A 26,853-nucleotide genomic window follows, 5' to 3' on the forward strand; every position below is an offset into this window, starting at 1 on the left:
GTTATAGTAAAAAATTATACTACTCTTATTTCAACTCATTGAAGACATTGAATAAAGAAATTAAAATTTTATGATCATTTATTATAAAACAATCCTCAGCGAGGTACATACGTCAGTGGAATTGCTGCAATGTGGCTAAAATCAAGAGAAAAAAACAAAAGCAGAGATCTGCTTCATATCATAAGGCTAATAAAATGTGTGGTTTACTTAATCATATGACAGTGAATGAACAGGATCAAAGTAAAGTTGGCACTGAGACAGCATCCACATGGCGCATTCTTTGTTTCAGGGCTTCAGTCTACCAGCTTTTGGGGAGAAAATATAAACCCCCTTTATATTACATTTATAATGGAAGAATAATGTTTATTTAAATTTATCAAACTGTCAAGATTTTTATATGAAGTCATAATATTAAAAAAGATGCCCAGACTTTAAAAAAAAAAATGCTGTACAACTGATCTCTTCATAGTCAGTAATAAGTATTAATTTTCAACAGAATAAAAGCTCATTCTTTTTGAATCCTAAGTGCTTTAGCAAAAGATCCAAGGAACTTGGATTTAACTACGTTAAAATGAAGGAAAAATGAGTAATATTTGGAAAGGCAACAGAAATGATGTTAAGTGGAGTAAACTAGAAAACAATTCGGTAAGAAGCTACTAGTTTTTTCTTTACTATAGAATTTTCCTCTTTAAGAGGGGAAGGAAGGGGGTCACCCACGGACTGTATTATCACAATCAAGGTAAGCTAACAGCTCGGTGTATTTATAGGGACGGCTTTAAAAAGCTAGGGTGAGTGCACCTAAGTATTAAATGACGACATATACAGAAACGAACTGCACTGTATCTGGTCATAATTTGAGTTGTTCAGCCAGTAAAGGACAAAAGGACTTCTCGAAAGCACTTGGCTTAAGGTTGCTGTATTCCTCACTACACCACCCCCTCCCCGCTCCTGAAAACGGGCTAGCATTTATTTCTCTGGTTGGAAAGACAAGAGCTATTTGCCCCTGCTGGCACCGTCCTCTCCCCCCGCTTCTGCCTTCTGCATCCCTGGATTCTTAGCCACCCCCTGCAGGCGACACCGTCGCCCATCAGCGGCGGCGTTGGCTAAGCAGGGCTGCAAGGTGATGAGCCGCTGGGCATCCCTGGACCAGCGGGCGTTCTGCACGGGGAGGGGGAAGGGCGGGGTGGGCTGGCTCCCCAGCCCCCGCCCCCACCCCACCCCCATCCCCTCTCTCTCTCTCTCTCTCTCTCACACCGGCTGCGGCGGCGCTTCCCGGCCGAGCAGCAGCTAGCTCCCCTTTTCTACGGCTCCCTTTCTCGGAGAGGAGGAAGGCGGGCTGGGGGGGGTCAGCCCCAGCGGCTCGCCCGGCCCTAGCCAATGTCCGAAATCATCCCAACCCTCCCGAGGAATGAAAGGCAACCGGAGCGTGGAGGGGCGGAGGTCGAGGGGAAAGGGCGGGAGTTGGTCGGAAGCCGCACACACTCACTCACTCACTCACTCACCTTCCTCTTCTAACTCTAATTTCTCCAGCATGCCGGCTTCAGCGGTTCCTGGGGCTGCTGCTGCTGCAACTGCTGCTGCCGCCGCGGCCGCCGCTACAGCCGCCTGAGGAGGAGGAGGAGGAGGAGGAGGAGGAGGGGAGAGAGGAGAAGAAGGATCAGCATTCAGACCCAGGGTGGAGGAAGTCCCGGGGACCTGCCGTGGCCGCCCGGCGGGGACTCGAGGTGGGCTGGGCGGCGGGGAGGGGGTGGCGGGGGAGGGCCGCGGCCAGGGCTCAGCCTGACAGGGCTCGATTTCTCCGGTCTCACCCGCCGGGGCCGGGTCAGGGGAGGAGCTCCGGGGCTCGGGCCCGCCCCCTGGCCCCTCCTTCAAACCCCGCCCCCGCCCCCTGAGGGCGGAGCCGGGGAACCGGCAACACCTCCCCGCCAGGCTCTCTGGCGCGGCGCGGCGCCGCTGCTGCCACCGTCGTGGCGGGAGAGGGCTGTTCTGGGGACCCGCCCCCTCTCCCTCCTCCCCTTCCCTCCGCGAGCCTCCTTCGGGTGTCGCCGCCGGGTCTCCTCTCCGCGGGGAGCCCCGCCCCCGCTCTGGAGCCCTCAGGGTCGCTCCGCGCCGCCGCAGGTACCCGGGCCACCAATGGAGACTCCACGCACCCGCTGTCCCTCCTACCCCCCCCTCCTCCACTCCCCCCCTCCTCGGGATGGAACGGTCCGTTTTGCTGCAGTGGTCTCAGCTTCTCCCCCCCCATGCTCTTGGTATCTACCTGTGATGAGGCGGGGGGAGGGGAGGGGGGGCGGAAAGGAGGAATACGGTGAGAGTGAAAGTGAGGGAGTGGGAGGGACTATGTTTGGGTGAGTGTTTTTTTTTGGAGGGGAGAGCTGAAGGCGGAGGAAGGGCCGCGGTACGGGGCAGTGCTGGCAAGGGCTGGCCGAGTCTCTCAGCTCTGGCCCTCCAGTTCGGCTGGTCCTTCCGCGGCCCCTCCTCTCGGCCAGGCAGGAGCGGGCGCCGCCTTGGGAGGGGAGAGCGAGCAAGCGAGCCTGAACCCCTCTCTTACCACTACTTCCCCTTTCTCTTCCCTGTCGCCCGCGGGTGGTACGGTCCGGTAGGTTTAAGCTCCCCGGGCAGCAGCCTAAACCATCTGCGGGGGGGGGGGGGGGGGGCAGGAGGTTACGGTGATGGGCTAATAGGGACGCTTCGAGAGGGGAAGGGGCCGTCCAAAAGGAGAGTTTGGGAGGGCTGATGCTGTCAAGAGCTGGGTGGGGGCGAGGCTACTGCATTTTCCACCATTTCTTTGGACGGGGACCCCAAACTCTTTCCACTGTCCCCATCCACCCCCAGTTTCCATCCCCATCCCCTTATGCGTCCTCCCCAGAAACTGACCAGTCAGAGCCCTCTGAACTGAACCTTGCCCCTCATCCCACTGCCCCTTTTACCCAGCCTGTGGCCTTCCAGTTCAGCCCCCGCCGCCCAGCCTGGTTCCAGGGGGACCAAACTCCCAGGGGCAAGGCCTCTTGGGACCTGGGAGTTTGAAAGAAGGCCCAAGCTGTCGCCTCGATAACGGATCTAAATCTGGTCAGGCCCCGCCTGCTCCCCTGCATCTTCGGGGTTGCATCTGAGGAGCTGGAGAGCCGGGGTGGGCGAGGAGAGGAGGCGGCAAACTCCCCTGTGTGTGACCTGCAGTTTCTCACCCCTGTCTGCTTTGCTGAATTCAGGGACCCCGTCATTGGAGGGCCCGCCACTCTTCCTGGCCTCTCTCCAGCCCTCAGAACCAGCTGCCTGTCATCCTTGATGGGCAGGGGAAAAGGGAAAGTAATTGGGGTTATTTAAATGAACCAGGTCTCAGCTATTAAGAGCCATTTCTCTTTCTGAGTCAGTTAACTCAACAAGTCCCTACTACGTGCTGAGTGGACACTATGCCTACTATGTGCTGAGTGGGCACTATGCCTACTACATGCTGAGTGGGCACTATGCCTACTACGTGCTGAGTGGGCACTATGCCTACTACGTGCTGAGTGGGCACTATGCCTACTCTCCAGGAGTTCACCAACCTAAGGGGCAGGCGGCACCCAAACATCTGTATACAAATGGGATATATTCAAGATCAATTGGAGCTGTCTCAGAGGCAAGACCTAAGGTTAAGGAAGACTGAGAGAGGTTTCTTTCTTGGAGAAGATGGGATTTTAGCTGAGACTTGAAGGAAACCGAGAAACTAATGCTGGAAATAGGAGAAGTAGAATGGAGGCAGACCAAGAAAATGTTTGGGGTCGAGGTAAGGAGTGGTGGAATTGTCCTATTTGAGAAATGGCAAGGATGCCGCTGTTACTGCGTCAGAGGTTTGGAGTGAGGAGTAAGGTGTGAGAAGACAAAAAAGGTAGGAAGAGAGCAAGTTATGAAGAGCTTTAAAAGCCTAAGAGAAGATCTCCGTTTGATCTTGGGAGTAAGGGAACTTCTGGAGTTGAATGAATGGGGGTGGGGGGGCAGTTTTCTCAGTCCATAGTTAACCAGTTTCTTGGCCCTATGTGTCTTCTGTTCAGAAAAGGATAAGGATGAAAAGAAGGATGATAGCTGAAATTTTTATAGTTGTTTTTCTTTAAAATTTATATACACAAAATGAGAGCTGCATCTCAAATCTGTTTTTCTGCTCATTGTAATATTTCCTCTAGAACAGTAATGTTTAAAGTGTAGGCACAGAAATGACTGAAGGTGGCACCTTATATGCTAAAAGTTAGGCTTGCTGTTGGAATAAACTGAAACACACCCTGGAAATATCAGAAAGAATTTCCCTAGAGAACTGGAGAGAACCAATGTGATGGGGAGATAGCAAGCTCTATAAAGGGAAACAACAGAACTTGTCCAATTTATAGTTGATTCCAAAATAAGCCCTCTGCTGTGACGGAAGGGAAAGGATGAAGAAGCCTATTTATAATAAGGATAGGCTAGATCTAGGATGAGAAGAAACTTCGAGGTCATGCAGAGCAATCTCCTTTTTTCCAGAGGAAACTGATGCTCAGGGAGGTTGTGATTTGCCCAGGGTCATACAAATAATAAGTAGCAGAGCTCAGGATTTTGACTCCAAATTCAGTATATCCCTCCAGTAGCAAAAGTTTGGTTTTACTGGATTGTAGAGAAATAGAGTAGAGTAAAATAAGCCTGAGACTAAGGCATAGGTGGAAATGACTAAAAATGATGAGGTGATTATTATATCAGGGAACTCTAAGGCATTATTAACCAAAGAAGTTTCATATGTGATGATTTTTTTTTGGTTGTTAAAAGAGCTGGAGAATCAACAGTATTCTAACAAAAAAATGGGAATATCATAAGGGGTGGAAAGGCGTTTGAAAGATAAAAGGCAGTAAATTTAGTTAAAACTCATTTTAAGACTTTTTGTATATCAAAGAGCACAAGTTCTTTACTTTTGTTGACATTTTAAGAAAAATCTTAAAATAGCTGGCACAAGGAAGTATAATCATCTAAATTATTTAGGGGCTACTTATCCATAGCAAGGCTCTTCTCCTTCCTGCTGCCTTTCCTTGGATTGGCTCATTGGCTCAGTTAGACATGCTCCAGATGGTAGCAATGTAAAAAGGAAGGAGGTGAAATCAAGCCAGTTCACAAGGGAAAGATATGTGGTACATTGTGCTCATTATTAGCAAATCCCATTAGATTGGTGGGGGGAGGGTTGTCTTAAACTTATTGTTGTATTTTGTTGTTGTTCCTGGACCTCTTTGGCAATATAGTGAAATCTATGTACTCCTCAAAATAATGTTTTTAAATGGTTAAAAAATGAATAAGATGGGGAACAGTAGATAGAGCACCAGCCCTGGAATCAGGAAGATCTGAGTTCAAATATGACCTCAGACATTTGAAATGCCAAAAAGAAAAAAATGCATAAGATCACAAAGAAAGCTAATTGGTCAAAATATAGTTAACAAAAATAATTCCTGTAAATGCATAGTTAAGAACTCTTGCTTAAATAAATGTTTGATTTAGAGTCTTACTGGATAAGAAGTTGAAACTTAGTATTTTAAATGAAGTTTGATGAATATAATATTTCACTTATGTCCTCCTTCCCTATAACTAATAATATTAGAAATGAAACTAGTTACCCATGAAACATTGAAAGCTTTGCATAGTGGGATTATGACTGCCTTAAGAAATGACTGGCAGCAAGCAGTCTGATTTTAGTAGTCTGTGACAAATTTACTATCTCATTATTTCTCACTCTAATTTGATACTAGTATGGAACTAAGATTCTAGACTTGTCTTATTTTAGTGTAGTGACTTCTAAGCTTTACTGCACAAGTAAATTATAGATGTTGCCATCCTGAAAGATTGTGCTTTCTTTTAGGGAAAACTTTGGTGTAGTCTTTAAGTACAGCAGAGGAAAGAACTAGCCATAATCAATTAGTATGGAAACTTTTTTTCTCAGATTATCCCAACCCTCCTCCCTCACCTACCTGTTGGGCCTCCCTGAATTCTACTTGGAATATCTTCATGAATCCCCTCAGTTTTTATACTTCATTTATCTCCTGTATTTGTATCACCCTCTTCTGAATCTTTTCAAAAGATTATAAAAAATCCAGCTCTGTCCTAAATTCAGGAGGAAAATCTTCAAAGCGTTCCTATTCTATGTCTTGGCTCTTATAACTATAAGAATAAAGCAATGCCTTGATCAAAGCAAGAACTCAAGAGTGGTGGCTTAATTTGTGCTGTGAACTGTCAAAAGTCCCACCATTGGATTATAGAGATAGATCTGAAAGAGTCCTTAGAGGAAATCCAGAATGTAGATGAAACCCGAAGCTCAAATGGCTGAAGGGACTTAAGCAAAGGTTACAGAAGCAGTAAAAGACTAGGCTGGGATTTAAACCCAAGTCCCTCTGTTGTGCAGTTAATTGTTCCTTCCACTGAACCACAGTGCCTCTTCTCATCACCACCCAAAGATCTTAGCTTCTACCACTCTGGAAAAAAGTCACTAAGTCTTACTGATAATACTATGGAAAATGTTCCTTTGTCAAATTCTCATGCCTTGTAAAATTAAAAATGTATTGTGCTAATGAAGTTTTTACCTTTACTATAATAATTGGGGGAAAAAATATGGCCTTCATTCAGCTTCCCTTTCAAGTTACCATTTTAAATGCCACAAAAGGAACAGCCTTTTTAAAAAAACAACTTGGTGTAATCTTTTTATAATAGGCAATTATTCTGCAGTACATTTTCAGACAGAGTGGTAACCTGTTTCTTCTATAGCTCAGCAAGTTCCTGAAAACCTGTTTCTAAGGAAGTGAGAAAAAAAAAGTTGGGGAAAATGGATTAAGCTAGATGAGTCCATTTTTTTTTCTTGGATTATGTTTCAATTAATATCTAACTTTCTTAAAAGTTCAAGTGTTTACATTATTAAGAACATGTATGATTAACAAGAGATTGGTAGAAGTTTACTATTGGTAGTAAGAGGACTGACATCACTGAAGAAGAGCCACATGTGACTTTTGTCATTCAGGATGCAGCTCTAAAGCTTCCTTTCTAGACTTGAAAAACACTCCCTTTTCCTCTTCTGACTGAATCTATCTTGTATTTAAAATGATACTATTTGACTTAAAAAAAGTTATAGCTTTCTTGCAAGATAAATCAAACTGTGTCAAGTACCAGACCTGGTTGCTCCCTTCAAGGAATTTATAGTCTCAGGAAGACCAGAGGACTTTGAATGGAGGAGGGACAACCATTGGATCAGAAATATAGTCTTTCTGTTGAGTGCCAGTTCCAGGTCCCTCTGCCATGTATAATTTTATTATTCTGTCCATTAAACAACTAGAGATATATTTATAGAGCAGTTTAAATGGAAATAAACACAACCTGAACTTTGTACTATATATGTGTTGACAATGCCCTGAGTAGAGGCTTACAGTTAGCTCTAGTCATTTGGAGAATGCCTTCTGGAATAATGAGAGGGTTTGAAGAAAGGGAGGGCTGGGTGTAAACTGGCAGAGATTGAGGGAGCATTTGTATTAAGAGCAAGGTCTTTTCACAGGCTAGAAAATGTGTTTTTATAATGTATGTGATTAGAGCAAACAGATGAGCTTGATGAGTGGAAGGCATATTGTAGCTGATTACTGAAAAGTGAAGTTCAGGACATAATTTAGTGAGTATAAGGTCTAGGACCTCCAACTAAAGAATCTGTAGATCAGTCTCATGTGGAGGAAAAGAGATGTTGGATGGGTGGCAACCATGGAAGTAAAATGAAAAAATTTGAAGGATTGTGACAGAACAATATGGGGGGGGGGGGAGATTTGATAATAGATTCAACAGAGAAAGTGGTGGGGAAAGAAGAGCTGAAGTTGACTTGTGAACTCAGGATGTGGATAATTCTCGTAATGAGGGAAATTATTCAAGATACCTTGGTTGATGGGAAGAGTGGGTTTGTTGTGGTTGAAAGTTGGAGTCAGGAGGATCCGAGTTCCAGTTCTGCCTTTACCACATGTTGGCTGGGTACTCTGGTTAAGGTGTTTCATGGAACACCCCTAGACAATTCTCTAAGATTAGGAAAGTTTCTGATTTTAAGGAAATTCCTTACTTAGAGCTTTCAACACTGAAAGAGATGGCAGTGTTGGATTAAAAAACATCTCCAACCATTGATGGGATATGCCAGAGAAAGTTGTGGAAAGGTGAGAATTGGGAAAAAAAAAAAAAAAAAGCCAGAAAAGACTCCGAATAGTTTCAGTAGAATGCTGAATATGTGAGGAAAGAGCACTGGAAGGATGATGCAGAAGATGATTCAAATCCTGGCCCTATAATTTCTCTGATCTGACAGTTTTTGTATGGAGAAAGGTTAGCCATTGGCTAAGAAATATAAAAGATCTATCTGTTCAGTGCTAGTTGAACTATATGACCTTCTAGGTCTGTGTAATCTTGGGTAAGTTACTTCAAATTTCTGAGTTGTAGAGATCTTTTCCTAAAAAGAAGAGCTGGACTAAATGCCCTTTCAGGTCTTGAGAGCCTCTGCTACATGTGTTACATAGTAGTGAAATGAAGACAACTGCGTTACCTGATTTATAAAATTTGTAGAATTTTAGAGTTGAAAAGGGCTTTAAAGATGACTGCATATTTTATAAGTGAACCCTGTTAAGGGCAGATCTGAGAATAAAATTGTAGTCTCCCAAGTTCAGAGCTCTTTGTGTTCCTGCTACATAGATTCAGCCAAATTTTGAAAGCAGGATTTTGCCTCAAAATTACTACTTCTAAAGAATAAAATTACCCCAAGATCTCAAATTAGAATAATTCAGAAACCTGATAAATGTTACTACTACTAATTTTCAATTATCACAAGACTTTTAGAATACTTAGGGTAGACTTTATGTAGGGATACACAACTTTTCAGTGTGTTTAATGTGAGAATTATTCTGTGTGTGTGTGTGTGTATTTTTCATTAGACATGTGTTTCATTGGTATCAAGAACTACTCCTGAAGAGAAAACTCCATTTGACAATGCAGATATTAAAAGTCTTAAAAGAGTTCCTCAGAGCACTGAGAGATTAAATGATTTGCCCACAGTCACATGATCATAATGTGTCAGTGGCAGAACTTGTAGATTTTCCTGACTTAGAGACTATCTCTTCATCCACTACAACATTTTCAAAGAACATTTTTATACAATGAAACTCTAAAAATTAGCTGAGGAAGAACAGAAAGACTAACTGAAACCTAATGCCTGTATAATCCATGAAATATTCATCAATTTAAGGACTGTGTTCTGTTAATAGGGTAGTGATTTCCCAAGGAAATTGAGATGCGGACCTGAGGGTGATACTAAAACATAAATATAATTTTAATTTTAAAGATCAATTATATATATATATATATATAAAATACATATATATTATATATATAAGTTTTTAATATAAATTGAATACCATGGAGATGCCCCTTAAAAATACTGAATGGTAGTTTGGAGCAATAGAAATCCTTCTAAAGTTTCCATATTATTTTGAAATGGCTAATGTATGATTTTAGTCTTCCTGTATAAGGATTTCATTTGAAAGCAATTTTTTTCATGTGAGTAATAACCTGTTAAAATAGATACATACAACCAAATTACTGGTGTGAGGAAGCCCTTAAATGCAGCCAATGAAGTCTTTATGAGAGGAAAAGGAAGCCAGTAAATGGAGGTTGACAGGATAACAAAAGCAGTAAAAATGTGAATGTAAATATGTTTCAAAAGCTTTTTCAAGGAACCTTGTTATTTATGCCCTTTGCCACCTGCTCTTTTTAACTCTAGTTTTTTTCTTACTTAAAAAAAATCAAGATTGTATTTTTATCTGTTAGCCAGTTCTGTTTTATAACTGCTGAAAAGAATTCAGTGTAACAGGTTTGTTTTTATTGTTTTGCTTATTTTTAATGGCCTTAAACACAGTTTGAGATTTTTTTTAAATAGTCAATTAAAAATTATTTAAATACTCTATTATCCCAGGATGAAAGATTGTTTTGTTAACCCCTTGCTAAACTTTGTCTCAGAGCATCATCCTATCATGATGTTCACAATAGCAATTTAATTTTGCTTAAATTAAAAACTATATTTAGTGATTCTCAAAGTTAATTGAAAATCCAGACAGAATAATCCATATATCCTATGAGAGAAACATAAAAGTGAAGAGTAGAATGGCTATCTTGGGAGGGAGGGGATTTCTGAAGACTCTGGGTAACTGCTTGTTGAACCCTGTTAAAGGGATTCTTACATAGCAAAATTTGGAATAGATGATCCTGTTTCTACTCTGAGTTGCTGTGGTATTGTTACAAAATAAAGGAGTTTTTAAGCAAAAGTTATTTAAAAAAAAACTAACTAAGATGCAACCTGACAATCTAAGTTCTTTTTAACTTTAAAAGAAAAATAACAATTATTACTAACTAATAATCATTGAGTTATCAACAAGATAACATATATATATGAAATGCATGGCAGACTTTAGAATGTGGTATTAAGTACTAGCTATTACTATTATTTTTATCTGCAGAAAGGAGGGATGAGTGTACTGTGGGGACCACACTTACACATAAGTAATCAGAGAACCTCAATCCATTCAGATTATCTCTCTTTTGTTGTAGAACCTAAATTAAGGTTCAGTTTCTAGGATAGCTAGGTTACATGCATGAACAGTGCTAATGCAGAAAGATTTTTCCTGATGCCTTAATATTATGTTAGAACTTTACGTGGCCTAGTACTAGGTTGTCATTGCACAGCTTCTTGGGTGGTCATTATTAAGTCCCCTGCTTCTCAAAGGCTCAGTTTCCTCATTTATAAAGTGCTGGTTCTCTCACAGGACTGCTATGAGCAAAATGCTTTCTAATGCTTAAATGATTGTAGAAATGTAAGTTAACTGTAATCACCATTAAAAGTAACTACCCTTGATTTTAGACCATAAAATAATATTCTATGTAGTAGAAAATTCTTACCATTATAATCAAGAAACTGAATCCCACACTAGAACATGGATTAAAACCAAATTCCCTAAATTCCTCCATCTTCTATTCAATTTATTGGAAAATTAATTAAACATCTTGTCCATCATATCAACTCGTTGATATGTATCTAGAGGCTATGATAAGCTAGACTGTGTTCAAGGTAGTACATACACAATGGGAATCTTTAATTCTCATGTTGGGACACTGAATTAAGGCATGGATTATAGAAATTTACTGTTAGGTTACATGGTTATCTTTTGGGGTATATTAAAAATAATATATGACATAAAATGCTTTAGGTTTACAAAGTGTTTTATATATATTACCTTTTTTAAAAATTTTACGGCAAAACCTTTGAGGTTTATTACTTGTATTATTATCCCCATTTTACAGGTGAGGAAACTGAGGCTTAGGTAAGTGACTGGCCCTTGATTATAAATGGGCATTTAGATATCACTGACAGGATATGAAGCCAGGTCTACTTCATGACTCCAGTCCAGCACCTGGTCTATATACAAATCAGTGTAAAAGCAAATCATAATATAATAGGGCACTACTACTTTAATGGCAAAAATGTCCCTGCATTTCAACACTACTATTTGGAGGAGGAAGAGATTGACTTGAGTCATTTGGGTATTGCTCAGGAAATAAGTAGACAGACAATTGCAACTTTATTATCTACCAGTAACATGGAGTGACTAGCATTTGTTATTTCCGTGGGCATCCTCCTTTAGAAAAGAAGACAACTATTAGTTTATACCCTTGAAGAGCTGCAGAAGAAGATACATCGGAAGGCAGTTTTAACTCCCACCAGCCTTTGCACCACCATCTGGGTAGAAGAGGAAGGGCCAGTGCAGGCAGGCAAAACATAAACCAATCCAGGTTCTTGTCTTTTTCCTTCTTAAGATTATTGAAATTTGATAGACCACCTTATAAAGTAAGAATTAACTGTGGACAGACTACCAAAGTTGCTAACTTTACCTTAAAATAACTAAATCTGCCCATAGTACCAAAACTGTGTGTCTTGTTTATTGCTGCCAGCCAAAGGGCTGTGATTCTCTCTTTCTTTTCCAGTGCTGTATATAGATCATCTTTGACCATGGCAGTGATGAAGCGTAAACGAGTTGTGCTTACGATCCAGGAAAAGCTGGAAATCATTGAAAAACTGGAAAAAGGTGGTAACACAAGGCAACTTTCCATCATGTATGGAATTGGTGAACAAACTGTTCGTGACTTAAAAAAACGAAAGGCACAATTGCTTTCTTATGCAAGTAGCTCGGGCTCTGCAACACTTCTGGCTAGACGTAAGTCCATGAAGCAGTCTACTTACAAGGAGCTGGATAGGGCGATGTTAGAATGGTTTAATCAGCAGAGAGCTGAAGGGACTCCAGTGTCTGGGATAATTTGTGCAAAACAAGCAAAGGCTTTTTTTAATGCATTAGGAATGGAAGGGGACTTTAATGCCTCTACTGGTTGGCTTACTAGGTTTAAACAGAGACATGGGATTAGAGAGCTAAATTACCAAGGTGAGAAATCAAATGGTGATCAGTCAGCTGCTGCTGATTTTCGTGAAGATTTTGAAGAATTTACAGAAAGTGAAAGATTGCATCCAGAGCAGATATACAATGCTGATGAAACTTGGCTTTACTGGAAATCATTACCAGCAAGGACGCTGGCTTTTGAGAATGAACATCCTATTCCAAGCCATAAACTCAGTAGAGAGAGACTAACTGTGTTGTGTTGTGTAAATGCAACTGGTTCTCACAAACTGAAATTGTGTGTTGTTGGGAAAGCGGAGCATCTGCATTTGCTTCGAGAAGCCAATCTATTAAATATGCCAGTTGATTGTTTTAACCACAAAGAAGCCTGGATGGACTGCACAATTTTCAAAGAATGGTTTGATAAGAAATTTGTTCCCCAGGTCCGGGAGCACTTACGCTCCAAAGGCCTTCCCGAAAGAGCTGTCCTGCTTTTAGATTATGCACCCTCTAAACCTAGTGAAGGTCTTCTAAAGTCTGAGGATGGCAACATTTTTGTGAAATATTTGCCACCAAATGTGGCTGCTCTCATTCAGCCTATGGACCAGGGAGTGATAGCATGTATGAAACGACACTACAGGACGGGATTATTAAGAAAACATGTGCAAGAGGGGCATGATATAAAATCCTTTGGGAATAACCTTACAGCTCAGGATGCTATCACTCAAGCAATCAGAGCATGGAACTTAGTGAAGCCAGTTACAATTATACGATCATGGCGCAAAATCATTTCTGACCCAGATGAAGAAGGGATTGCATCAGCCAGCTTATTAGAGGATGGGCAGCAGCAGTCCCAAAGTGACAAAAAGAGCCGTACTGCCCACGTGGAACAGGGGCAAGGGATCAATTACCATGAAGTAGGCAATCAGTTATTGGCTGGCAATGGGATGATAACAAGAGCTGAAGAAATCAAAGTTGAACTGAATGAAAGTGAAGGAGAGGAGCAAGAACTAATTCCAGAGGGCCATATTAGTCACAGTGCTGCGTTAAACTACGTGGAGATCCTTCTCGACTATTTGGAGCAGCAAGAGGATTCACTGATGACTGACAAACTAGTCCTCCACCGACTACGCACAACAATAAGGAAAAAGGAAAATGAGTCAGTGGGACAAGTAACAGTTACTGATTTTTTGACCAATAAATAAGTCTAGGCCTCAATTTTCTCATCTGTAAAATGAGGGGTTTGGACTAAATGATCTCAAAAGGTCCCTTTCTGCTTAGTTCTATGACTTTTAGGATCTGTTGCAGTCCTGTTGGATTTATTGACCTTATGAATTAAGAAATTGACTTATGACCTATTCTGTTATGTTCTGTGTTTGTTTATTGAAGGTAAATATGTATGTATTTGTAGTTCAAAATAATATTTTGTGAAGGGTGGCCTACTTTTCAATAGACGAATATTATTTTTAAGTGGATATCCTTTAATTATTTGTGTTTTTGCTTTTTCTGAGCTCTCTCTGCCATCCCTTTTGCCTCCATTGTACATTTCTCAGGATAATTAAGAATTAATTTTGTTTTCTTACATTCAAGTTCTATGGCTGGTTCACTCCAGTACACTCTTAAGTCCTGGAAATGGTGGGTGGCAAGATGAACTATTGGAGACATGGGCTTAGCTCTTAAAATCCCTTTGTTTGCTTCTATCACCTTAAAATAAAGATGATGGTTATTTACATTGATTGTAAGTTGTTCCTCATATGCCAGAGTTGTTCTTTGCTAGTGTGCAGACCTCACTGTACTTAATAATAAATATCCTAGCATGGTTAAAGTAGTAGCATGTAACATTACTGCATATGACAAATGACTAGTAATAGCAGTAACTCTCACAGGTTTGATAATTTACACTTGGACAGTGATAAAGAAAACTTAGTTTTCTTTTATTGTCAGAGTGCTACTAGGTAGAAGAATGAAACAAATTGTACCATACTTGGTTGGGCATAATCCATTACCAATGGGTGAGCACTGTTATCACTTTGGTTCATTTTATAATTCCAGGAGCAATAGAGGTAACAGACTGTAACAGGGAAAGCCTGGTCTCCCTTTTGAGGACTTGATTACATAAAAGAATCTTTATTTTGTTTATTTCCTTCTGTTGCCTACTACAGCAAATAGTTAATGAATTTTGTCTTATATATTAGGATTTTATGAATGGATGGATATGGGTTTATTTTTTTCTTGGTTATGTTAGAAGGGACTAGGAGAGGTTCATTCCCTATAATGGGAACAAGGGAAGGAATAATAATCACACTGATAACTCACCAGAATTCCAGTGCTCTAAAGTATCTGTGGCCGAATATGTTTGTATCTAGTGACTCTCAAAAATAACCCCTTCTGAGCCACAAATCAGCAATATGGGATATGGAGGATTAGGGGAAGAACAGTGTTAAAAAGGTGAAAAAACTCTCTTTTGACCTTCCCATTATTCAAATCACAAACTCACTGGTAGAGATAAGAGTTAGGTATGTTTGAAGAGCTAAAAACAGCTCAGAAAGATACAGCTTCTGCTGGTTTCATATGAGTGTCCCATAAGCACTTCAGTTAAAGTGCTTAAATTTCTAATAAGCACTTCAACTTTTATTCATTGCTTTTTTGGCATTTGGTACATTAGAAATTGAGTCCGAGCAATTAATACCTTAGTGGCCAAGTTTTGTATCATTTTTCCAGTTTATTGTGTTAGACTGAACATTCTGATTCTATGATTTAAGTGGTATGAAATTATAATTAAATGGCGTATGACTACTCAATCCTGGGACTTATGTGAAAATGAGATTCCTTTTTTGACTTTATCCCAGTGAACAAATGTATAAATAAAAAAATAACTGAGGACCTTTTCAGATGCATATGATGTGTTTTTTAAAAATTAAATGCAAAGCAAACAGAATATAGATCAATGAGTAAACATTTATTAAATGCTTACTACATGCCAGGTGCTGGGCTAAGCACTGGTTTAGAGATATTAATGAGACACAGCCTATATTTATGCATTATAGTGCATCAGTCCAGATGGAATCAGAAGCAAGTAGGAAACTCAATCCTTATGTTAATTCACAGAACAGTCACTGGCTGACATGCATAAATCATATGAGTTTTTTTTCCTCGGTGACTCCTGAGATAATTTTTTCTGTATTATGTACTTTAACTTTCATGTCTACAAATAAATATGCCTTAAGGATGAGCAGCTGTCACCTGTTACCAAATTTTAAATATGCAGTGCTGTTTGAATTGTGTATTAAGCTGCAGATATTGAAGAAACAAACAAAAAACCCCATTGCAACACACCTGCTTGTTTGAAACTGGGTTACCATCGCAAAAAATACTGGAACAAGCCTGTGTTAATAGGAGTGCATTGCCTTCACGGAGAAATATCAAAGGAGACTTGTTCTAAATCTTTCCAACATTTCAATAGCTAACTTTTGCTCATAAAGGCAACACTATTAACAGTAGGGTTATGATGTGTCCCAGTTGTACAAGTATACATCAGCACTCCACCAGTAAAAATGCTTTTCAAAGTACACTGAGGGAGGAAAAATCTTGGATCTGAGCTGAAGGAATTCCCATCTAAATGCAAATCAAGGAAAGTCCATACTGAATGCATGAGTAGTTCATATGTGGTATCTCCAATGTTTAATGTCTAGCACTAAAAATACATTTTCATATAACTGTAGGGTTAGCGAAACACCCTTAATCAGAATTCACCAATGTAATTTTTTTCAGAAAACATTAGATGGGAAACCAGTGAAGGCTCAAATATTATTGGCCCTTTTCTTGACCTGAAAAACTGCAAAAAATGAAAAGGACAAAAGGGAGACTACTTGATGGAATACATTATGAAATTATACCTCATCACATGGGGCTCAGGGCTTTTATTTGTTGAGAGTCACTGATCCATGAATGAGAGGTCAACCTCTGTAATTCCATAAGTAAAAAGCAGCTTAGATTGTTTTTTAAAAATTGAATATGTAAGAAGAATTGCACATGGTTAACATATATTGAATTGTCTGGGGGAAAGGAGGGAGGCAAAAATTGGAACACAAGGTTTTGCAAGGGTGAATGTTGAAAGCTATGCATATATTTTGAAAATACAAAGCTAAAAAAATAAAAATTGAATACATAAAACTATCCCAGCTAATTTACCTTAAAAATTAAGCTCTATTTAGCATTGTTATTCAGTTGTGTGTGTTTAACTCTTTGTGAGCCCATTTGGGGTTTTCTTGGCAAAGACACTAGAGTGGTCTGCCATTTCCTTCTCCAGCTCATTTTACAGATGAAGAAACTGAGGCAAACAGCGTTAAGTAACTTATCTAGAGACACACAGCTAGTAAATGTCAGAGGCTAAGTCTTTCTGATTTCAGACCCAGTGTTTGATCTACTGTGCTACCAATGCTCTATTCAAAAAATAGTAATAAATATAAATTATATTTATCAGATTAAGAAGGTTTTGTGTCAGAAGCAGATTGAAACTTGGGTAACTAAGTTCACAAATGGGAAAGTTACAGGCAGAGATATATGTCAGTATTTTCTCTCTTTGGAGAAAGAGAAAGAAAGTACAGAAATAGCCTTAATCTTGGCAACAAATGCTCCAAGAAGCAAAGATCTAACTAATCTTGTTCTTTGGGAGAAAATAGCTCTTCTTACAGTTAAGTTTTTAAAAAGATAAAACTACCAGAATTTATATAGGTTTTTTTTTTTGTCATACAAAGGTTTTTAATTCCTATCTAAAATTTGCACATACAAGGAGATGATCTACTTTTATGGAGTACAGTCTTCCTCTTGTGGCCTTTAAATGTAATATTGACATTGATAGTTGAGCTGCATTTTTCCAACTGCAAAGATAAATTGGAGCTATTGGTTCTTGCCTTTGGGTCAGATTCCACCCATACCTATTCATACCTGTCCTAGTCTTTATGGCTTCTGTAACATTTCTTGGTTGGTCAAGATTCTTCAACCTTAATATTCTTTTTTGAAACTTAAGGAGATGGGGCAAGAGTTAAGAAATGAAGTGTTCTGGAGAAGAGTTGAACATCTGATAATTTTGTAATTTTCTTAAAGATCACATGCTGAGCCTCTCTTCATTTTTATCCCCTTAAAATGTTTTAAATATGTATGGGTGAGGGGCAGCTAGATGGTACAGTGGCTAGAGTACCACCCCTGGAGTCAGGAGGATATGAGTTCAAATCCAGCCTCAGACTTCCTAGCTGTGTGACTCTGGACAAGTCACTTAACCCCAAATGCTTTGCAAAAGGAAATAAATATGTATGGGTAAATAGGGAACACTTCAAGGCAAGTTTACGAATGAAATTGAAAGTCACAATTCTATCCCACCTGATGTTATGCTGCATCTTACACATTTCAGGATTTTGATTCCTAGATAATTGATTTTTCATTCAGGTTACTAAAAGGTTTATCAATAATTCTCCCCATGCTACTCATAAAACCTCTCATCTTTGTATGGGTCTCCTTAGAATGGCTAATGAAGTTTTTCCTGCTGTTGTTGCTTTTTGCTGAGGCAATTGGGGTTAAGTGACTTGCCCAGGGTCAGACAGTTAGGAAGTATTAAGTGTCTGAGGCCATATTTGAATTCAGGTCCTCCTGACTTCAGGGCTGGTGCTCTATTCACTGAGCCACCCAGCTGTGCCATGACTAATGAAGTTTACAAATTCTTTTGGTCAATTTGTCTTTAATGACTAATATTATTTGATATTAATTAGTTGATAGTTAACATACTATGAATATTACTTTTATGTCAGAATCTGCTCTAGTTCTTTGTTAAACTAGTCTCTAACAATTTTCTTTGTGAAGAATGTTTATAGAGAAATGATGATTCATTATAATTTTCAGAGTGGGTAAGCTATATTTGTTTGTTTGTATATGATCAGGAAAAGCCACCCTGAAAAGTCCTGGAAACATTTTAAACTGTCTGGCCTTTTTCTCTGGAATATTTATAACATTGATTTTTTTTAATAATTTGAGTTGTCAAGACAAGCTAAAAGAACTGCTCCAAACCTGTTGCTTGTTTCTTCTCTACAGAACGTAAATACAAAAGACTTTGGGGACACTGGATATAAATGAAGAGAATCAAGTTACTTGAGATTATTGATTTGTCAAGACTATCTTGGCTTCAGTTTACTCATCTGGAAAGTGAAGAGCTGGGATCAAGTGATTTCTCAAGTCTCTTCTAACTCTTAGAACTCTTAGAATTCTTCTTCCCCCAATAGATATGTTATGTGTTAGCCCATTGGAGTAACTTTGTGATAGCCATAGTAGCTGTGTCAGTGGAATTTTAAAAAAAATCAAGCCCACAAAAACCTTTACTAGTTTATTTAAGGTACGTCAGGGTAATTGCAATATTTCATATTGGTGAAATAAGCTTATACACGCACCCTTTCTCTCAAATATCCCTTGGGTACAGAGAAAACTGAGAGCATCAAGAAAATTTTTACTAGACTGGGCTTCATGGGGGTAGAAATTATGCCTTGTTTATGCCTTATATATTTCCCACAACATAAGTAATACTTGATTGATTTGTTGAAGTGAATTCAGTTATAAGTGATAAATAGCAAAGACTCTCAGAAACTACATATATGTGGGTAATCAAATACATAGTGCCAAATGGGTTGTTATTGTTCAGTCATGTCCTACTCTTTGTAACCCCATTTGAGGTTTTCTTGGCAAAGATACTGGAATGGTTTGTCACTTCCTTCTCCAGTTAATTTTTCAGATGATGAAACTAACACAAAAAATAGGGTGAAGTGACTTGCCAAGGGTCACACAGTTAATGTCTGAGGCCAGATTTGAACTCTTGACGATAAATCTTCCTGACTGCAGGCTTAGCATTCCCTCCACTGTGCGTACTTAATAAATATCTGTTGGTTGATTGCTTTTAGAGGTTCTGAGGAACCTATTTCAATTGTTGATTCATTTGTTAAAGTATGGGTAATTTCTATGTTTCCAGAGCTTTTGCCATCTGGGATGCTAAGGTCATTCAGAACCAACTGGAAATTGTAGATAAACTTTGAAAAAAAATTGACAGAAATTGTTAATTAAGATACCTCTGGACTTGGAATGAGTGAATAAAACTGTAAATTTTAAATAGATAAATCAAGAAATGAGTCCCTTAAAAGAAAAACTGTAAAATGTTAAGAGCCATTTTTGATGACTTCAAAGCAGGGTTCTTAATTTTTTGTGGGTCCATGGTCCTTTCTGGTAAAATCTATGGACCTCTAAGAAGAATGCTATTAAAATTCATAGGCCATTTGTGCTGAATGCATAATTCAATTCTGTTGAAATTCACTTGTTCAGTTATGTTGAAATATACTTGTCAATTGTTTAAAAACAAGTTCATAAACCTCAGGTGAAGAACCTCCATTATAAATAATAACAGAAGTAGTTGCAGTATCAATCAACTACAGTGCTAGAGTGTAGGTGAGTTTCAAAATGGCCTTCAAAAAAGATAAAGACTCTGATCCTTTGGGAAGGGCTCTTATGGCAATTCAACCTCTTTTCAGAGTTGTATTCCCAGCAGTGTGGTGTTGGAGATGAGGGCTAGAATGAGGAAAGGAAATCCCAGGAGAAAGAGGGAGTTTCTACCTTGCTTTAATGATGATCACGGCTCCATTCTGCCCACAGCCTTGGAGTTTATAGGCTATCTATCTATGCTGCACTCAATCATCTATCATTTACAACTGTGTGTTCTTGAGCATGCTTGCTCTCTTGGCCCTCAGTATCTGCTGTCAAAAATGGCCTTAAAGTAGATGCTGTGTGATCTTGTTATGTGCATTTCATAGTTGTATAGAAAGATTCCAAGATAGAGGTTCCTGTTTACAATCCTTTTACAAATGAAGTATCAGAAATGGACTTGAAACTGGTCTCTTATTGCTGCCCTCGATTCCAGGTTTTTCATATGAGTACATGCATCTGAATTATCCAGCTGTTTGGTTTGCAGGCCTGCTTATAAAGTTCTTTTTACATATAGTGTCGGTGATCTTTACACACCTTTGTTCCTTTTCTGGTTCCTGCCTTTCACTGTGGGTCCCCCAGAGTACAAGGTAAGGTTTTAATACCTGTAACTTGGGATGCAGAAACCTCATGAATATCTACGAAAGAGATTGCTTTCTCACAGTAATACCTCTGATCAAACTAATAACAGGAAGACAAGCTCCATAATTTAATCCCATAAGTCTTCTAAGGAGAGAGTAGAGAAGGAAAAGGGAGTTTGAAAGCCTGGCTCTGTCTGGATCAGAGCTATGCCAATTTTCCATGTGATGGTTCTGATTCCTGGGCCTATTGGAAAACAAGTTATTTGCTTTCAGGCTGATCCATCCCCCTTGACTGAGTCAGTTTCCCGAAGACTGTCCTACCAGATATTCAGCCATTGGTTCTCTCCCTCCAGTATCCCTTTCCTCTTGGTTCTGTACCCATCTCTCCATGTTTCACCAATTACCTGAGGGGGTGACTCATTTCTCTCCCTTTGTACAAGATGTAAGCTCTACCAGTGGGGCAGCACTGACTTCTCCAGAAGCTGCAGGCTCATCACAGCTCAGATTTACCAGCTCAGCACTGAATTAATGCATGTTGTAGAGGAAATCTGCATTGATTTTGATATTCAGTCAGATGCTGGCTGGCTCACTAAAGTCTCTACATACAGTCTGTTTTGAAAAGCAAGATCTGAGAAACACTATATTTCCTCTCTCCTATTTTCTGCTCTTAATAGTATATAATACCTTACATTTATAGATAGCGTCTAATTTTTTGAAATGCTTTATCTCTTTTTATCCTGGCTTTGCTACATAGTACTTGTGTGACTCTGGACAAGTCATTTAGCATCAGTTTCTTCATTTGAAAAATATAGGAGGCTCTAAATGATGTCTAAGGGCCAGAAGGCTCAAATTTGTAAGCTTTTCATTCTTATACTGATATTGTGAGAGAGGTCTGGAAGTTACCATTTACATTTTACACCAAAACTACAGATAACAGGTTACATATGTAGTTAATAGAAGTGTTAAACCTAGAACTCAGGTTTTTTAATTCCTAGTATTAGGTTCTTCCCCAGAACAGGAATCATTAATCTGGGGTCTGTGGACTTGGTTTTTTAAAATATTTTGGTAATTGTATTTCAGTATAATTGGTTTCTTTTATAATCCTCTGTATTTTATACATTTTAAAAACATTCTGATTTTATTTAAAAAATATTCTGATAAAGAGTTCAAAGATTTCACCAGGTTGGCCAAAGGTCCATGATATACACACAAAAGGGATATTGAGGCTTTTGCCTCAATATACTATGCTGACATAATATGAAACACATGATCCCCAAATTGGCCAATGCAATTTAAGATTAGGAAACTAAAAAGACCACCAAACATTTGCAAAAATGGCTATTTCTGTGACCGTGCAGGTTGTGTTATAGTTCCAAATAGTGTTATATACTAAGCTTATGTTAGCATTTCTTTGGCTGTCATTTAAAATGCTTAGTTGCTGCACTCAATCATAACTTATTTTACTAAGTATGAGTAAATTGGTGGCATTCTGATCAATATGATATGTCAACAAATAAGAAAATCATTTAGTGTTCATTATACATTTCACTGAGGACTTGTCAATACAGAAGGCCAGATCATTTTGTTGCTGAAGAGCTTCAACATAATAACCATAGTGATCTACTAGCAGCCCTGAGAAGCTGACTAACCCTCTTTTCCACAGTAGCACTGGGATACCAAAAACTATGAGCTTTTTCTTTAAGAGGTAGAAGTTTAAAATGAATCCTAGAGTGATTATAAAATAGTCAGAGGAAACCAGTTTAACAAGATCCAAAATGGTCACTGGCGATGGGTAAGTAAAATAACCATGGTTTGGAAATCTAAATTCTTTATTTTTTGAATCCCCCTAATCAACTACTATTATCTACTATGGGGCTATGTGCCTTATGAATGCTATATAAAACTTTTGATATGTAGCCAGTCTGGAAAGAAAAAGATGGGACTTATTTAAGCTTTTCCTTCAGTTATCTATTACAGAACACCATAGCAGCAGTTCTCAAAGAGGAAGTCACTAAAGAATCCTTCAAGGGATCCACATCAAAATTATTTTTATTGTGATACTAATGCATTTAAATTTTTAACACAGGAATTATGATTAACATAACTTATATAGTAAAATCTATGGTCTATAGGAAACTCAAAGTCTTCATTCTATTATTTTCCTCTGGGTGTCCGGGTATTCATTAGAGGCAACCCACTTTACAAGTTAGATATCTGAGACAGGGAAGTTCAGCAACTTCTCCTGGAGCTCAGTTATTCTGGGAAACAGAACAGACAAGGTCTTCTGGAGCCTCATTCATTGCTCATACCTGGAGACAATGCTATTGTCTCTCAAGTGTGCAAAAAGCGCACTTCTTCCTGGACTATCTACCCAGTTCTCTCCTGCACATCCTCTAATGACTTCAACAGAGCAGGCAAAAAGGGAAGAATGCCAATTATCATTCCCTTTTTGACAGCTAGGAGAATAGGTATCCTTGACTTGGTACTTCAATACAATGGTAACACTTTTCTAAGCACCAGCCCTAATGGTAACTAATTTCTATATGAATCACTTTTACCAGAGGTGATTTCCCAGTTCCAGTTCCTTGACCTATTGCAAATCTTTTCCATGCACAATTGGATGGAATCTATTTTTAAAATGCCTAATCTGTTGTGAATAAAAGGCAGTTTAGTTGGTTTGAGGCCATTTGTGGCATCTGGCTTTTGCTTCAATTAAAGCAATACTTCTGAATAGATTTATATAAAATAGTATATATTAAAATGCTCTGTAATAGCTAATTGTACAATATTTCAGAGTCTGATTCTTTTTGTACAGCAAAATAACGGTTTGGTCATGTATACTTATTGTGTATCTAATTTATATTTTAATATATTTAACATCTACTGGTCATCCTGCCATCTGGGGGAGGGGGTGCGGGGTAAGAGGTGAAAAATTGGAACAAGAGGTTTGGCAATTGTTAATGCTGTAAAGTTACCCATGCTGTAAATAATGCTGTAAATAAAAGGCTATTAAATTAAAAAAAAATGCTCTGTAATACTGAGTAATCATGAATGATTTGTGTATTTTAAAAATGTTTTATCATTTTTTTTGTTTGATTCCAAATACAACCCTAAAGACAGTTCACCTGTGAAAACCAAGGATTCATAGGTTAAGATATAAAGCTAGAGGGGTCCTCTAGGGCCAACTAGTTCCCTCATTTTATAGATGGGTAAACCGAGACCTAAAGAGGATAAGTGAATTTGTCAATGTCACATAGCTAGTAAGGACTAGAGTTGAGATTTGAACCAACAAGTTGTTAGTAACTCATTCAGGATCAAGATAACTAAGTTATGAAAAAGAACTAGCCCTGGAGTTTCTAGCTTACTGCTTGCTCACTGTCTCCTTGTAAAGCACATATCAATCTTATAAATGTTTGGTGCTCCTCATTTTAATTCAATGTACAGAATTTCAAGCTTAGAGATAATGATAAAATAGAAAAACAGGTTTCACATGAATGAAAGCCTAGAGTTTAAGGAACTACATCTTAATGTCTAAATGAAATTCCTGTTGTACGGCTTTGCTCTTTGGTGTAAATTCCTAAAGCTAAAGTTTTGAGAGCAGCAAAGATATCTTCAGACACATAATAAAATCTTTTGGGTCTGTGGAGTGTGGCAGGGTAGGGATGAGCCCAGTTGACAGCACATGAAAAATCAGGAAAGTTCTGATCATTTTTCTAATGGCCATCAGATGATTTCAACTCAAACTGTTAGAGAATATTTTCACCCACATGGCAATTTACCTCTCATTTCAGAATACAAATCAACAAGCCTTAATAATTGCCTTTATAGAAATTCATTTGACAGTCAACTTTGCTAGAATGTAGTTATTCTAAAAAAAGTGTGTATAGGAGGAAGAGGAAGGTAACTTGTGCTCCAAGTATATTTCTGACAAATGTTCAGGAAGTCCACACTGCTCCATTTTTAAAAAATGAAATCAGTAGTGCCTTTTTAACTTATCCATCATAAATGTCTCATCTTGGATAATTAGATGAATGCTTATTAGCAAGATACATGTGTGGGAGTATGTATATATACACATGTAGTGGTATAGATAGATATAGATACCCATATTTATATCTGTCTATATTCTTAGACTATTGACTGCCTCATCTAAATTAGATAGTAAGCATCATGTGAGCAAGCTTTGTTAAATGATGATAATCTCATTCTAAAATCACCCAGGACTCAACAGTGCATTATAGGATACATGATCAGCACTAACTGAAAATATCATGGTTTCACAGGATTTAGAACTGTAATATCTTAGAGATAATTTAGTTCAGCTTCATTTTAAAGATTGTGAATCAGACAGAGACATTAAATGACTTATTATCTCATTTACTCATAATCTCATGTCTAGGTGGAGGCAGGACAGCTCAAGGCATCTGACATTTGGTCATAATACATGGATTGCTCATGGAACCTTAGCTTTTCTTCCTTTTGTTTACATTGAGAAGTTCAACCTGAATATATTTTGTACTATCTAATCTCTGAGGCCTCTTTCCCTGAATAGGAGGAACTAAAGATTTAGCTCCTTCACAGCAGGGTCAAGAACCTGCATAACTTTACGAGATTTGAAAAAACCCTCAACAGTAGTGAGAACAGGACTGTGAGACTTGATATCCTTTTGTCCAGTCATAATTCATAAGAGCAGAAAAAGACACACCATTAGCTTCTACTTTTTGTTTTTTTCACTATCCTCCCATACCTTTCAAACCTTGCCCTCCAACCTGTTATCAGGAACCACCCATAATTATGTAATGAACATTCTACTGAAGATAATACTTGTGTTTTTAATGACTTCTGGGATAATAGATCAGGTTAAAAATATATGTGTTCGTAAATATACACATACAGTCTCCTCCAACTAATGCAAAATTTTCATTCTTTGTGTTTATGAATGAGATTAGCTAAAAGGAGGAATGAGGAGGGGAGATAAAGGGAGAAAAGATTTTTGGTTGCACCTAAGATTTCTGGGCAGCAGAAACTGAGGTAATAATAATAGTAATAACAAATATTGATGTAGCACTTCAAGCTTTGCAAAATGTTAACTCACTTGAGCCTCACAACAATTCTGTGAGGCCGATGCAATTATCATTCCCATTTTATAGATGTGGAAACAGACACAGAGAAGTTAAGTGATTTGCTGAGGATCTTATGGTTAGTCATTGTCTGATCTTCCTGAATCCAAATCTCTACTTTAAACACTGCATGACCTGGATGCCAATAAACATTGAAATGGATAAGACTGTGGCATCATCTGGATAAGCAACTTCCATGAAGAAGAGGATGGCCATACTCACTGACTGCCAACCAACAGCCAGCCCTCAGAGGGCACCACCCATGTATGAGGCACCCTGTGGGAAAGAAAGAATCAGTAGCACATGCCAGGCTGATCAAGCCACCTTCCTCCTCCCTGACCACCATCTCCTTTTAGACTCCATTGGAGGCAGCCCAGGACCCTGAACCCACAAGCTTTGGGAATTGTAGTGCTTCCTGTCCAGTGCCTACAGCCACCATCTTAGAAAGCAACCTTTGTTGGGGTATAGCCTGGCAATAACCCCTGAATATATAGCTGTAATTCCTAAACTTGGAAAAAAAAAAAGCGATTGTCACTGAAAACCTTGACACTGTCACATGGCTTCAGCATCAGAAACTGATTGGATTTTATCTATGGAAATGACTTTGAAGAAGAGACATTGCCTTCTGCTTTGCAGCTGCATCTTAAAGACCATGTAACCTTTTTAACTGACTTTTACCTGAAACTTTGTGTAACTGTCAGCTTCCCCATTACAGCATGAGTTCCTTGAAAGCAGGGGCCACCTCACTTTTTTTACTTATATCCCCAGATAAGTAGGTAGGTAAATAGAAAAAAAAAAGTTCTTTGACCCCAGTAAATCCTTAATAAATGTTCTTTTCATGAATTTCTTTGTTTATTCATTCTTTTCTTCTTCCAAACTGTTTCACTTGTGGATCTCATCAGCTTCTGTGAATTCACTGAACATTTCTATGCTAATGATTCTCAAATCAACTTCTCCAGCTTTAATTTCTCTGCTGATCTCCAGGTTTGCATTTCCAACTACTTATTTTACATCCTGAACTGGATGGATAATAGATATCTTAAATTCATTATGTTCCAAAGTGAACTCATCGTGTTCCTCCCAAGCCATTCTTTCTTTCTACTTTCCCTATTACACTTGAAAGTACTGTCATGCTTCCAGTCACCCAGGCTTGAAATCTAGGTGCCATCCTCAACTCTTTCTCACTCCCATAACCGATTAGTGCTGGGGTCTGTC

The 26,853-nt window shown here is 38.9% G+C and overlaps 2 protein-coding genes across 10 annotated transcripts in view; one reads left to right on the top strand and one right to left on the bottom strand.

The window, feature by feature from the left end:
• PRKAG2 (protein kinase AMP-activated non-catalytic subunit gamma 2) overlaps window positions 1-26,853 on the bottom strand; it is a 420,981-nt gene that overhangs the window by 87,746 nt on the left and 306,382 nt on the right. For all 5 annotated transcript variants that reach the window (XM_031939458.1, XM_031939457.1, XM_031939459.1 and 2 more), the window contains one exon: window positions 1,503-1,605. In XM_031939458.1, coding sequence (XP_031795318.1) covers window positions 1,503-1,605 — 103 coding nt within the window. The remainder of the gene's footprint in view (window positions 1-1,502; window positions 1,606-26,853) is intronic.
• On the top strand, window positions 1,599-16,419 carry LOC100919790 (jerky protein homolog-like). Of its 5 annotated transcripts, none has more exons than XM_031939465.1 (2): window positions 1,599-1,724; window positions 12,022-16,419. In XM_031939465.1, exon 2 carries the CDS (start codon window positions 12,047-12,049, stop codon window positions 13,628-13,630), a length of 1,584 nt encoding a protein of 527 aa, XP_031795325.1. In that variant the 5' UTR covers window positions 1,599-1,724; window positions 12,022-12,046; the 3' UTR covers window positions 13,631-16,419. The 5 variants fall into 5 exon arrangements, with proteins under 5 accessions (XP_031795325.1, XP_031795322.1, XP_031795323.1 ...); XM_031939462.1 differs by lacking the exon at window positions 1,599-1,724 and adding an exon at window positions 2,040-2,118; XM_031939463.1 differs by lacking the exon at window positions 1,599-1,724 and adding an exon at window positions 2,352-2,599.

Source organism: Sarcophilus harrisii, chromosome 5 (assembly GCF_902635505.1).
Source record: "Sarcophilus harrisii chromosome 5, mSarHar1.11, whole genome shotgun sequence".
Taxonomy (NCBI): Eukaryota; Metazoa; Chordata; class Mammalia; order Dasyuromorphia; family Dasyuridae; genus Sarcophilus; species Sarcophilus harrisii.